The following is a 12,751-nucleotide window of genomic DNA, read 5'->3' on the forward strand; positions in this document are numbered from 1 at the left end:
ACAGCAGCATAATTTTACTCTGAATTTAAAGGTTAACTGAGGATAATTTAATGTAGAAAGTTGGAGGCCTCAGTGTGTGTGTTGCACCAGACTATTCCTATTTAATTGGCAAGGTTTCAAATAGTTTCAAACTTCCACCCCATTTCCACTCCTACCTTAGTCCATCTGCTATTGGAGCCCTTGTATAAACAGAAACTGACTATTCAGCCCCTAAACTGTTTCATAAATCCATTAAATCATGGTTTTTAAAAATTCATTCTTGGGACATGGGCGCTGCTGGCATTTATTGTCCATCCCTAGTTCCCCGAGAGCAGTTGAGAGTCAACACACATTGCTGTGGCTCCGAAGTCACATGTGGGCCAGACCAGGGACGGCAGATTTCTTTCCCTAAAGGACATTAGTGATCCTCTAGCTAAACCATAATTTAGTCACCTTTAACCCATATCTAACAAAATTTGATCATTTCAGACTTGAAAGCTTCAGTTGCCCTAGCATCCACAGCCTTTAGGGAGATGGTTCTGGATTTATATCGCTCTCTGGTCGAAGAGCTACTTCCAAATTGCAGCATGTGGGTCAATGTCTGGGAAGCGGGGGGGAGGTGGGGGGGGGAGTGGGGCTGGTGAGGGATGACAATAGGAGCTCCTTGAGAAGAGCCCCAGTGTCATATGTCCCTAATCCTCACTCAATGATTTTTCCTGATTCGATGTCTCAGAATTAAATTTTCTGTCCTTGTCTTTAAATTTCTCTTTGGCTTGTAAAGTCCCACAACTCAATTATTCCATCATATGCCCCACCCCACCCATATCCACTACTACCCTTTTACACCATCATTGGAAGCTGTATCTTCAGCCACTTTCACTCTCTGGATGAACTATTCAATCCTAAACCCTTCCAACTTCCTCTCCTCAAGGTTATAACTAGAAACAATAGATTATAATGTTACTCTAGTTACTAGTTCTTGCTTTTCGTCATTTAGCAGCACATTGGTCTGAAGAACAAAATCTATTTTCGACTTTGTTAATCATTTATCAATCCAAACGATTTCAAGAGTTTCTTTGACATCATAATGTACAAACAGGGTTCACACACATGGTTCTTTGTAGTTTTCTTACCTGCAAGTCCACTCCTGTTGCATCCTGTGATCACAATAATCCAGTCCCTCTGAATGGCAATTGTCAAAGCTGTGCTTGCAAGGTTTGCTGCATCTGCTAGACCGATGACCACCATGTAACAGACCACCTTGTGTGAGTTACATTAAACAAATGGACAATGGATAACAGAAAAGCTACTCATCTATTTACACATGCAATAATTAACACATCTTTATGGGATTTCATTCTTCGCTTTAATCCTTACTTTAAACAAATTGTAACATTGCTAATCTTTTGAGTTCTTAACATAATGAACATAAATACCAATTTAAGCTGGACAGTATAAAAGCTGAACATTCACACTGGACATCTCTATTTACATCAAACCAATGTACTCGACTATAATTGGTGTTCAGTTCCTTCCTCTGGTAGTGAATTCTGATGATAAAATGGATGGGTTCCAAAATATTACCATTGTTAAATATTCTTCATTTGGTCTGCCAATTTACACACTCCTTTGTTTAAAGATTATGGGCAGAATGCTATGATAACAGACCCAAAGGCATGGGGAGGTCATTATCAAGTCGGGAGTCAATTTGTTCTGTTAGGAGGCTTCTTATGGCTCTTTAACTTAGCACTGCAGTTCTGGGATTCCTGGCCAATTAGACGGTGAGTGGAATGACACTCTTATGAAGCCTCTCTAAAGGGACTGCAGCACGGGTCAGAATGACTGCAGAAAACTTTGCTTGTAAATGCTATTGGAGACAAGGACATTGAAAGAAGATGTGGGAAGATGTGTCCCAGTTCTCTGACTCTTTCCTGGAGATTATGCTGGAGGTGGTGAGAGCCAGAAGGGATGTGCTCCTTCCTTGGGATGGGAGGAAGAATCCAGTCATCCAGAGGCAATAGACATAGCTGGAAGTTGTAGAGGATATGAGCAGCAGAGGTGTGGTGTCCGGAAACAATGTGGGAAAAGGTTAATGACCTCAATGGGTCAGGAAAGGTCAGTGTCATAATACTCTCAGCGTTCTCAGGCAGCATCCATTGCTCTAACCTCCCCAGCATCCTCCTTCAACCAACACAGCTTATGGTTCCATTGATTCCTCTCTCTCCAGGGACCTCCTCAAATTTCCATCTGAATAGCTAACCTCATCCCATTGCCATCTCAGTTGCTTTTTAAATGTTCCCATTTCATCTTCAACATTCCACTTCTCACACACATCACTCTCAGCTTTCTGTCATTGCAGTAAAATAGAGGGCACAACTCCAGGTGAGGCAAAGAAACATAGCTGGATCTGCAGCTATAGCTTCCCAGCAGCTTGGAGATCAGCACACTGGCAAACGCACACTAGATGCCAGTGGTGGAGAGATGGGGCTTTCAGACAAACCTGGTATCAGCATTAGATGATGTACTGCCAATTGGCACTTAACACTGAATTGATGCCATCACTAACTAAAATGCTACTAGATGCACTACGTTGAGTTTGTACCATTTTCAATGTCAGCACTAGCTCACAGGTGGGATTCTCCTGAAAAAATGTGCCGAATTTGAGTAAAAACTGCAGTAACTTCCGTTGTTTTTTTCAACTGGATTTTCAAAATGAATCTCCCACATGCTATGCATCAAAGACAGCCCAAGCATGAAATCATAGAAACCATAGAAAACCTACAGTGCAGAAGGAGGCCATTCGGCCCATCGGGTCTGCACCAACCACAATCCCACCCAGGCCCTACCCCATATCCCTACACATTTACCCGCTAATCCCTCTAACCTACACATCTCAGGACTCTAAGGGGCAATTTTAGCATGGCCAATCTACCTAACCCGCACATCTTTGGACTGTGGGAGGAAACCGGAGAACCGGAGGAAACCCACGCAGACACGAGGAGAATGTGCAAACTCCACACAGACAGTGACCCAAGCCGGGAATCGAACCCAGGTCCCTGGAGCTGTGAAGCAGCAGTGCTAACCACTGTGCTACCGTGCCGCCCGTGCTACCGTGCCGTGAATCTCGCTAAAGATCAGTGAGTGGAGCCTATTCCCGCTGGAGAGGCCGGCAGCTTAGCGCTAAGTGGGCCACTGTGCAGGCACCAATCTATCAGAGCGGAGATCGGCGCACGTGCAGTAGCCCCGCACTGCCGGTCTCCCGATTGCTGGCCAGCTCAACAGCTCAACCGCTGGCCAGCACAGCAACCCCCCCATTGCTGTGGCCGACTGATTCCCCCACCACCGATCACTGGTCTTCCGGATGTCTCTGCCCCCACCCCCACCCCCGCAGCCCCAACCCTACTGACACTGGCCCCGACCCCCCTCCGGCCCCCTCACCCCGATGGCCAGCCCCAGTCTCTGGCCTCCCTCCCTCCTTCTATCAATGATCCAAAGTGCAGAGTGGCAGTGGGACAGTGGGACAATGGGACCCCCCCACCCCCACTGATCGCGCCCCCCAAAAGGCCCAACCCCTATTAGGCCCCTCTCCCCCTGGCCCCATCCCCTTGGCACTGCCCGATGCCCAGTGCCCCCTAGGCATTGCCACTTTGCCTCTTGGGCAGTGCCAGAGGCCAGGCTGCCAATACCCAGAGGACACCCCCCTTACCCCCGACCTTGTGGGGGGCCTCCATGGCCTCCCTTCACTCCAGCGGGGTCGGGCTTCCAGCTCCCCATTGGTGGGGAGCTGTTGTAAACCCTGGAGTGAAACATTCCCGGTGGGGGGGGGGCGAGGGGTGTGTGGAGAGGATAGCGGGCCCGGAGATTTAAATTAGATTTTTAATATTTTTGACGTGGAGCTGACGATGCCAGGAATCCTCGGGTGGCTGTGGCACTCCAGCGGGAATCCTGCTACACGGCCTCCACTTGTATCTCTTGCAGCGCAGCAGGCTGGGAGAACTTCCCCCACATCTTTCACTTCCCAAAGGGACTCCAAAGATGACGGAGGATCTGCTGTGGGAGGCGACCAAACACTTATGGAGGCACCATTGACTCTTGCACATCCTCCACCAGCTCTGTGGGTGTTGCAGTAAAGATAGCTAGATAGTCGCATGGTGAGGAGCCCATCACATGAGCAGGAGTAGGAGGCATGGACAGCAGTGGAGATTCCCCATCAGGGGGCAAGAACACTCCAAGCTCTGCTAAATGGGATATTGCTACTTAGACATGGGAGTCATCTATAGAAAGGGACAGTAAGCGAAAATGTGTGAGGTTCATTCCTCATTTTAAGAGCCAATGCAGATCCTTGGATAGAGATTGGTGGAGGTCGTCACTGGCATGAGCGCCATGTTGTCTCAGACATTTGCACTGATGTTCACACCCATGCAAAGAGTAACCACCTGTATGGAGAATCAGATACAGGCAACCAAGTGCATACTGGCCCTGACCAATGGCCTGCCCACTCAGTCTGGCAGCTTAAACGGAATGGAGTAAAACCTTGCCTTGGACATTCAGCACCTCACTGAAGTGGAGCGAAGTACTCTCTAGCTCTTGGTTAGCAAGAAGTACAGGTAGACCATGATAGTGAAGACAGAGATAGGACAAATGGCAGTGGGGATTCTTCTCAAGGACTTCTCAAGAGTTGCCAACCCCCTCACCCCTCAGACGTTGACCCGCTTGCTGCCTCCCAGTGATCACGTACAGGTGGAGCAGTTTTTGGGAGGGCACACACAGGCTCCAAAACCTGAAGCACACCCACCATAGAAATCTCAGCTGTCAGACCAGGGGAATGAACAATCCACCCCCTGCTTTGATGAAGCCACAAGGGTTGCAAAATGTAGATGAAGTAGATAAGACAACATATTGGTCAATAACCACCTGGCTCCCTAGTGTTGCACTTGGAGGGTTACTCCAAAGATGTGGTGGGGAATCCCTCTCGGAAGTTCCCACATAAGGGTTTACCCGGCAATTGTCCAGAAGGCTAATAAGCCCTGGACAATTGTGCTGCACTTGCAATTTAAATCTCGAACTTCAAATGGTTCTGCCATGGTTCACACTCATAGGCTGGAATTTTACCATCCTGCCCACCACAGGAATTGGAGCGGGCGAGGGGTAGACCACGCAATGGTCCGTTGACCTCGGGCAGGAAAATCCCACCCACTGACCGGAACTTTCCAGCTATTCACACCGGCATGATCTTCCGGTCTCACCAATGGCGCACCCCCGCTGATGGGTTTCCCAGCATTCAACAGGAAACCTGTTGAAAATGGCGGAATCAGAAGAATCTACTGCCAGCCAATGACAGGCCATCTCCCGTTGCCATGAACCACGCAGTGGGTTGCTTGGTAAATCCCATAGTTACTCTGAAAGAGTTCAGAAGCAATAAAAGCACTTCTATCTCCAGAATAACTATATTAAACACCCAGACCGAGCTGCACAGTACACACCCCTACACAACCGAACCCCCAGAGGCCCCCTCCTCCACCCAATCCCATCAGCCCCATTTAACTTTGAAATTTACCCTTTCAATGGTCCCTTTAAACACCTGCTTTATGGCGGCTAGTGTCACGCGTCCCCTTTCGCTGTGCTTCATTTCCACTATACTGCTCCTGCCTCACCCTGTCTGAGCGAGGAAGCACAGTAAGAAGTTTAACAACACCAGGTTAAAGTCCAACAGGTTTATTTGGTAGCAAAAGCCACACAAGCTTTCGGAGCTCCAAGCCCCTTCTTCAGGTGAGTGGGAATTCTGTTCACAAACAGAGCATATAAGAACACAGACTCAATTTACATGAATAATGGTTGGAATGCGAATACTTACAACTAATCAAGTCTTTAAGAAACAAAACAACGTGAGTGGAGAGAGCATCAAGACAGGCTAAAAAGATGTGTATTGTCTCCAGACAAGACAGCCAGTGAAACTCTGTGGGGGTTACAAATAGTGTGACATGAACCCAATATCCCGGTTGAGGCCGTCCTCGTGTGTGCGGAACTTGGCTATCAGCGAGGAAGGTCAGACAAGACAGGGGCTCTGGAATTCCAGCGAGGGCAATCCCTCCGGAGCGGTAATCCATCGGTGATTGCCAAACCGAGGTAGTTAGGGCTAATATCTGCACTAGGGGATTCACTCATATGACGATGTTAATGGTGTTATGTTAATGTTTATTTCAATGAATTAAACAGGTAATTTGAATGCCTCATTCTCCTGGACACTATTTTATTGCATTTCCCATTTACCCTGGACAGCAGCCTTCAGGCAAACGGTCTTGTCATCGTCATTTTCCCTTCATTTTGAAGATGACGTTTCTTGCCTGTGTAGAATCACTCATTGTGCATTCTGAAGTGACTGTGGAAGCTGATTGATCGCCTGCTTGTCGTTCCACAATGCGGACACGGGTAAATTTTCTGATGTTGTTAGACTGACCTGTCCTTTTGTCCTTGGCTGCCTGCATTCCGTGCTGTTTGACGGAAACTATGCCACGACTTGAAAATGCTTCCAGGTAGCCCATTTCTCCCAGTCCATGGTGGACGTGCCACATTTCCTGAGGTTTGTCTTCAAGGAGTCCTTGAACCTTAATCTCGACTTGACTCACAGGCGATGTTCAAGTTTAAGTTATGAACACATAACAGCATTAGGAATGTTATCATCAGTCATTTATACACGTCCACTCCATTCGAACTAGACTCTGATGATGAGTGCTTCAATTCCAGACATTTCTGCTCTTTGAATGTTGGGCACTTTGTCCTCCCATTTGATGCTCACAACGTTCCAAATTCATCTCAACTCAGACCTGTCCAACTACTTAATGCCTAGAGTAGATGGTTCCATGTCTCACAAACATTTGGAGGGTAGGAATTATCACAGCTTTGTACATTGCATGTTATATCTGTCTATTGTATAAACAGACAAATGCTGAGCTTGCTCTAGTAATTCTATTTGTTACTTCACTGTCTATGTAGATATTTTTGGAGATGGTGCTTCCAGGATTGCCTAGCTGTCATGGTCTTTTGTCCAAAGTGTGAGAATCTCGCATCTTTCAGCGAGTTCCTTGACTTGAGCCTCTTTATGCCCATAGCAAGTAAAACAAGGCTTATTATCAAGTATCAAGTATCCTCCTGCTCCTATCTTCCATGTTTTTATAGGTTATGGGAAGAAAGCAGGATGAGGCTATTGAGTTGGACGATCAGCCATGATCGTGATGAATGGCAGAGCAGGCTCGAAGGGCCAAATGGCCTCCTCCTGCTCCTATCTTCTATCTAATAGCCAGATCTGCCGAGGTTGTCTTTGATCTCCAAGGGCGAGCCGTCATTGATGAAGTATGGAGATGTGAATAAGCAAAATGTGACTGCCACAGAAATGAATGAGTACTGGCAGATCCTTGGATATCTGGTGCAGACCATGCGTGATCGACTTTTGATGGTCATACTCTAACTGGATATTGAGGAGTTAACTCCCTTCAATTGATACACTTAGCGATGCACTCGTGGGCAGCAGATTGAGAGATCCTTGTGAAGTCACCAGCAGATCCCTGGAAGGAGCAGGAGGCAAAGAAATTTAGGGCTGAGGTGACCTTTATAGCCACTGGCAACATGTGTCCACTGCCCCTTGGAAATGAGGTCTTCTTCTAGGAGGCTGCAGATGTCAACAATGACCTGCTGTGAAAACCTGAGCCTCCTGAAACACTATCATTTGAGGAAGCGTGTACCTGTGTACCTTGTGTTGGAGGCATCATCAGTTTCTAACTGGAGCTCTCTGTCCGTTTTCTCTGTCCTGTGGCTACATGCTGCTGTTGCTGCTGCAGCTGTTGGCATGGCTCCAGATGCTCTGCTGTTCATGTGGCTCTTCCTGTTGCTGCTGATCAGAGTTCCATGCCAGAGATGCATAAATTGTGCTCATTCTGCAGTGAACGTTGACAGCTGAGATACAAGTGAATACACTCCGAGGTAATCAAAACTACTTCCAATAAGTTGGAAGTGGCATTTGAAGCATCGAATATAGATTCTCAGAATAAATGCTGTAAGCACCAGCACTGTGGCTGGACACAGACTTTGTGATTTCACTCTTTAAAGACTTTCCAGTATGTCAATGAGTCCCCACTGTGCACATATCTCGTTGGCCCCTGCGAGATAGGGAGCTTTGGAAACCAGTACACTGGCTGTTAAATCCAGCATGTTGAGTTAAATTCTCAGTCAATTGTTGCTCTGAATATTAAAATTACTTTCCTGGCAGCTCCACAGTGTTCCCCACATGCCTGGGGTGAAACTCGGAAGTGAACGGGATCAAATCAAGCTCCTGACCCAATGTTTCCTTTTAGCGCTTTAACCCACCGCTGGCCCCTGAACAGTTAAAATTCTGCCCAAATCTGTGGGCACAATTAGATTTATTTTCTTAAACCCCGATATGCACAGTTGAAAACCAATCCCATTAAAAGCTGCCTATTAATGGAATAGCTGCAGCACTGAGTTGTCAATTGGTACAGCTTCATTGTCTATTTAACCACTTTTCTTCCAACAATTTCCAGAATTTCTATTACTGGTGGATGAGAGGTGTTTTCCTCTGGCTGGGGTGAAGGGTGAGGAGGGGAGTGAGGTTGGGGGTCATGCCAATCTATTGCTGTTATTAACATTTGTGCAAATTTCAAATGAAACTGCTTTAGCAGTGTGACCGAGCATAGAGGGGGTTCTGCGTTGTTTTGTTCATGTTGATGACCTAGCACAACCAGCTCTATAGATCAAGGTCCACATTCACAAAACAACCAATTATTATTGCGCTTTTTATTCTTTGACAGTATAATGCAAAGCAAAACTTCAGGCAACAAAGACACTTAATATGCTTTATACAGATTGGAATTGTTTTTTAAAATTCTCAACAGATACTCACAGTTAACCATCCATTCCAAGTTTGTTCAATCCATTTCTTGTATGAAAATACCAAAATCAGGATGGTACTGCAGAGAATGATGGAACCATTCTGAATAAACAGGGATCCATGAGCAACTAAAACATGATTCAGAAGGGATGGATTAAAATTAAACTATGTAAGCAAAAAGGTTTTAACTGAAATAAATAACACGCATTTCTGATTTCTTGTATTCCACCATAACTGAAGTCCTCGACTTCAGGAAGCGTAATGGAGGACATGTCCCTGTCTACATCAATGGGGATGAAGTGTAAATAGTCAAGAGTTTCAGGTTTCTAGGTATCCAGATCACCAACATCTTGTCCTGGTCCCTCTACGTCAAACCTATAGTGAAGAAAGCCCACCAACGCCTCTATTTTCTCAGGAGGCTAAGGAAATTCAGCATGTCCGGCACGACTCTCACCAATTTTTACAGATGCATCACAGAAAACATCCTTTCTGGATGTGTCACAGCTTGGTATGGCTCCTGTTCTGACCAAGACTGTTTTGTCTGTATAGCACAACAAACAATACTTTTCACTGTATACCAATACATGTGGCAATAATAAATCAAATCAAACTAGCCCCCACCTCTATCCCTGACCAAAAAAATAGCATGAGCTTATAATTGAAAATCATGTTTTGCTACTTCAGTTTAGTTTCCGCTGATAAAGGTAGAAATTTCATTTTAAAAAATCAGGTAATTGTTCAGCCACTTTCATTATAAAACAATCTGGAAACACCAGTATTCCACCAAAGTTTAATTGAACTGAAAACTACAGTGAGACTAAGAATGGATTGAAGTGTCCTCAAGTTTTCTGAAACTGATATTCATCTCCAGAAGGCAACAACTCAGTCACAAGTTCATTTCATTGAACAGCACAGGCCTGTTGGCCATTCACTCAACCGGCCATTTATTTCAGTGAGTTTGGACATTGTGGCTTTGAGATTGTGGAGGGACTCTGTTATCTATGGTATCATGCACGAATCAACACTTTCAGGAAAACGGGAGAGAAAGTTAGATAAGGAATTTCATCAAGAGAACATGTACAGACGCAAGCACCAGGAACTTGGATAATCGTGCCCCTGACCCTGCTTTGTGCAGACCTGATAGACGCAGCACATTTTAAACATTGTGCAGCATTGATTTTTGGATACAGTAAAGCCATCTTATTCAATTTAGTGTGACTTCACACTTTACTGAGAACTGAATACAGTGTACTTTGCTATAACCTGCTGCACAGGAATGCAAAACTAGCAAAACACTGCAGATGCTGGAATCTGAAACAAAAACAGAGAAAGCTGGAAAAATTCAGCAAGTCCACAGGGACAGAAAAACAGAGTTAATGTTTCGCATCCACGTGACACTTCTTCAGAACTAAAGAGGGGGAAACATGCGATTCTATATGAGCAGTGGAACAGTTCGATCAGTGATTAGTGGGAGCGGTTTCAACAAAGATGTGGCAAAACTTAAGAACAAGTGACAGATGGCCCAGTGGGGGAGGGGGAACAGGAGGTTTTTGCACAAGAACAAAAAAATATCTGGGATATAAAAATGGGTAATGCTGGAGGAGAAAGGTCAAAGTCTAAAGTTGCTGAACTCAATGTTGAGTCCTGAGGGTTGTAACGTGTCTAATTGGAAGATGAGGTGCTGCTCCTTCAGTTTACACTGGGCTTCATTGTTCTCATTGTTCCAGTGGAGCAGCTAGAGTGGTGTTTTCAGGAGAGGAGAGCTAGTGGGTAAGAGGTGTTTTTAAATTACTCTATTTTTGGAGTGGTTTTTTTTCTCTAAGGCAGCTGGGAGGGTAAAACCGGAAGTAGGCCCCAGTGACACCTGGGAAGTTTTTTTTTCCTTTGAAAAGCAGGCCGCTCTATCCAGCGGGCAGCGCTGTGAGCGGGCGGCGGAGTGAGAGGGAGCAGAGTGAAGGCTGAAGGGCTTTGGCTCAATGGGCTCAGGCGGAAACGGGCAAGGCAGGGTAGGTTTAGTTCTTAGTTTTTCCTGTGTTATTTGAAGAAAGGGGGAATTATGAGTGTGAGGCCAGTTTGTTGTTCTCGGTGTCGGATGTGGGAGGTCCTGGAGTCTCCTAGCGTCCCGGACGTCCATATCTGCACCAGGTGCGTCGAGCTGCAGCTCCTAAGGGACCACGTTAGGGAACTGGAGCTGCAGCTCGATGACCTTCGTCTGATCAGGGAGAATGAGGAGGTGATAAAGAGGAGTTACAGGCAGGTGGTCACACCGGGGCCACGGGAGGCAGACAAGTGGGTCACGGTTAGGAATGGGAAGGGGAAAGGTCAGGTACTAGAGAGAACCCCAGTGGCTGTGCCCCTTAACAATAAGTACTCCTGTTTGAGTGCTGTTGGGGGGGACAGCCTACCTGGGGGAAGCAGCAGTGGCCGTGCCTCCGGCACAGAGTCCAGCCCTGTAGCTCAGAAGGGTAAGGAAAGGAGGGGGAAGGCAGTAGCAATAGGGGACTCTATAGTGAGGGGGTCGGACAGGCGATTCTGTGGACACAGACAAGAAACTCGGATGGTAGTTTGCCTCCCTGGTGCCAGGATCCGGGATGTTTCTGATCGCGTCCAAGATATCCTGAAGTGGGAGGGAGAAGAGCTAGAGGTCGTGGTACATATTGGTACCAATGACATAGGTAGGAAAAGGGAAGAGGTCCTGAAAGGAGAATATAGGGAGTTGGGAAGGGAGTTGAGAAGAAGGACCGCAAAGGTAGTAATCCTGAGATTGCTGCCTGTGCCACGCGACAGTGAGAGTAGGAATGGAATGAGGTGGAGGATAAATGCGTGGCTGAGGGATTGGAGCAGGGGGCAGGGATTCAGGTTTCTGGATCATTGGGACCTCTTTTGGGGCAGGTGTGACCTGTACAATAAGGACGGGTTGCACTTGAATCCCAGGGGGACCAATATCCTGGCGGGGAGGTTTGCTAAGGCTACTGGGGAGAGTTTAAACTAGAATGGTTGGGGGGTGGGAATCAAATTGAAGTGACTGGGAGAGAGGAGGTTAGCTCACAAATAGAGAAAGCTTGTCGACAGTGTGAGAGGGAGGATAGGCAGGTGATAGAGAAGGGGAGCGATCAGACCGAAGGTTTGAGATGTTGTCTATTTTAACGCAAGGAGTGTTGTGAACAAAGTGGATGAGCTTAGAGTGTGGATCTAACTACTTGGAAATATGATGTGGGGCCATTACAGATGACTCAGGGACAGGACTGGTTACTTCAAGTGCCAGGTTTCAGATGTTTCAGAAGGTAGAGGGAGGGAGGTAAAAGAGGTGGGGGAGTAGCACTGTTGATCAGAGATAGTGTCACGGCTGCAGAAAAGATGGACACCATGGAGGGATTGTCTACGGAGTCTCTGTGGGTGGAGGTTAGGAACAGGAAGGGGTCAATGACTTTACTGGGTGTTTTCTATAGGCCGCCCAATAGTAACAGGGATGTAGAGGAACAGATAGGGAAACAGATCCTGGAAAGGTGTAATAATAACAGAGTTGTCGTGATGGGAGATTTTAATGAGCCATATATAGATTGGAATCTCCCTAGAGTAAGGGGTGTAGATGGGGAGGAGTTTGTTAGGTGTGTTCAGGAGGGCTTCCTGACACAGTATGTAGATAAGCCTACAAGAGGAGAGGTTGTACTTGATTTGGTACTGGGAAATGAACTGGGCAGGTGTCAGGTCTCTGTGGGAGAGCATTTTGGAGATAGTGATCATAATTCTATCTCCTTTACAATAGCATTGGAGACAGATAAGATCAGACAAGTTAGAAAAGTATTTAATTGGAGTAAGGGGAATTATGAGACGATCAGGCAGGAAATTGGAGGCTTAAATTGGAAAGAG

General features: G+C 46.4%; 1 protein-coding gene across 1 annotated transcript in view; it reads right to left on the minus strand.

Moving 5' to 3' along the window:
* The window catches only part of LOC144480893 (ferroportin), a 44,387-nt gene that overhangs the window by 20,771 nt on the left and 10,865 nt on the right, over nt 1-12,751 (minus strand). The window contains exons 3-4 of the mRNA XM_078200526.1: nt 8,894-9,009; nt 1,113-1,239 (exon numbers count right to left, since the gene is read on the minus strand). Of these exons, the coding sequence (XP_078056652.1) occupies nt 1,113-1,239; nt 8,894-9,009 (243 nt within the window). The remainder of the gene's footprint in view (nt 1-1,112; nt 1,240-8,893; nt 9,010-12,751) is intronic.

The sequence above is a fragment of the Mustelus asterias genome, chromosome 2 (genome assembly GCF_964213995.1).
Source record: "Mustelus asterias chromosome 2, sMusAst1.hap1.1, whole genome shotgun sequence".
NCBI lineage: Eukaryota > Metazoa > Chordata > Chondrichthyes > Carcharhiniformes > Triakidae > Mustelus > Mustelus asterias.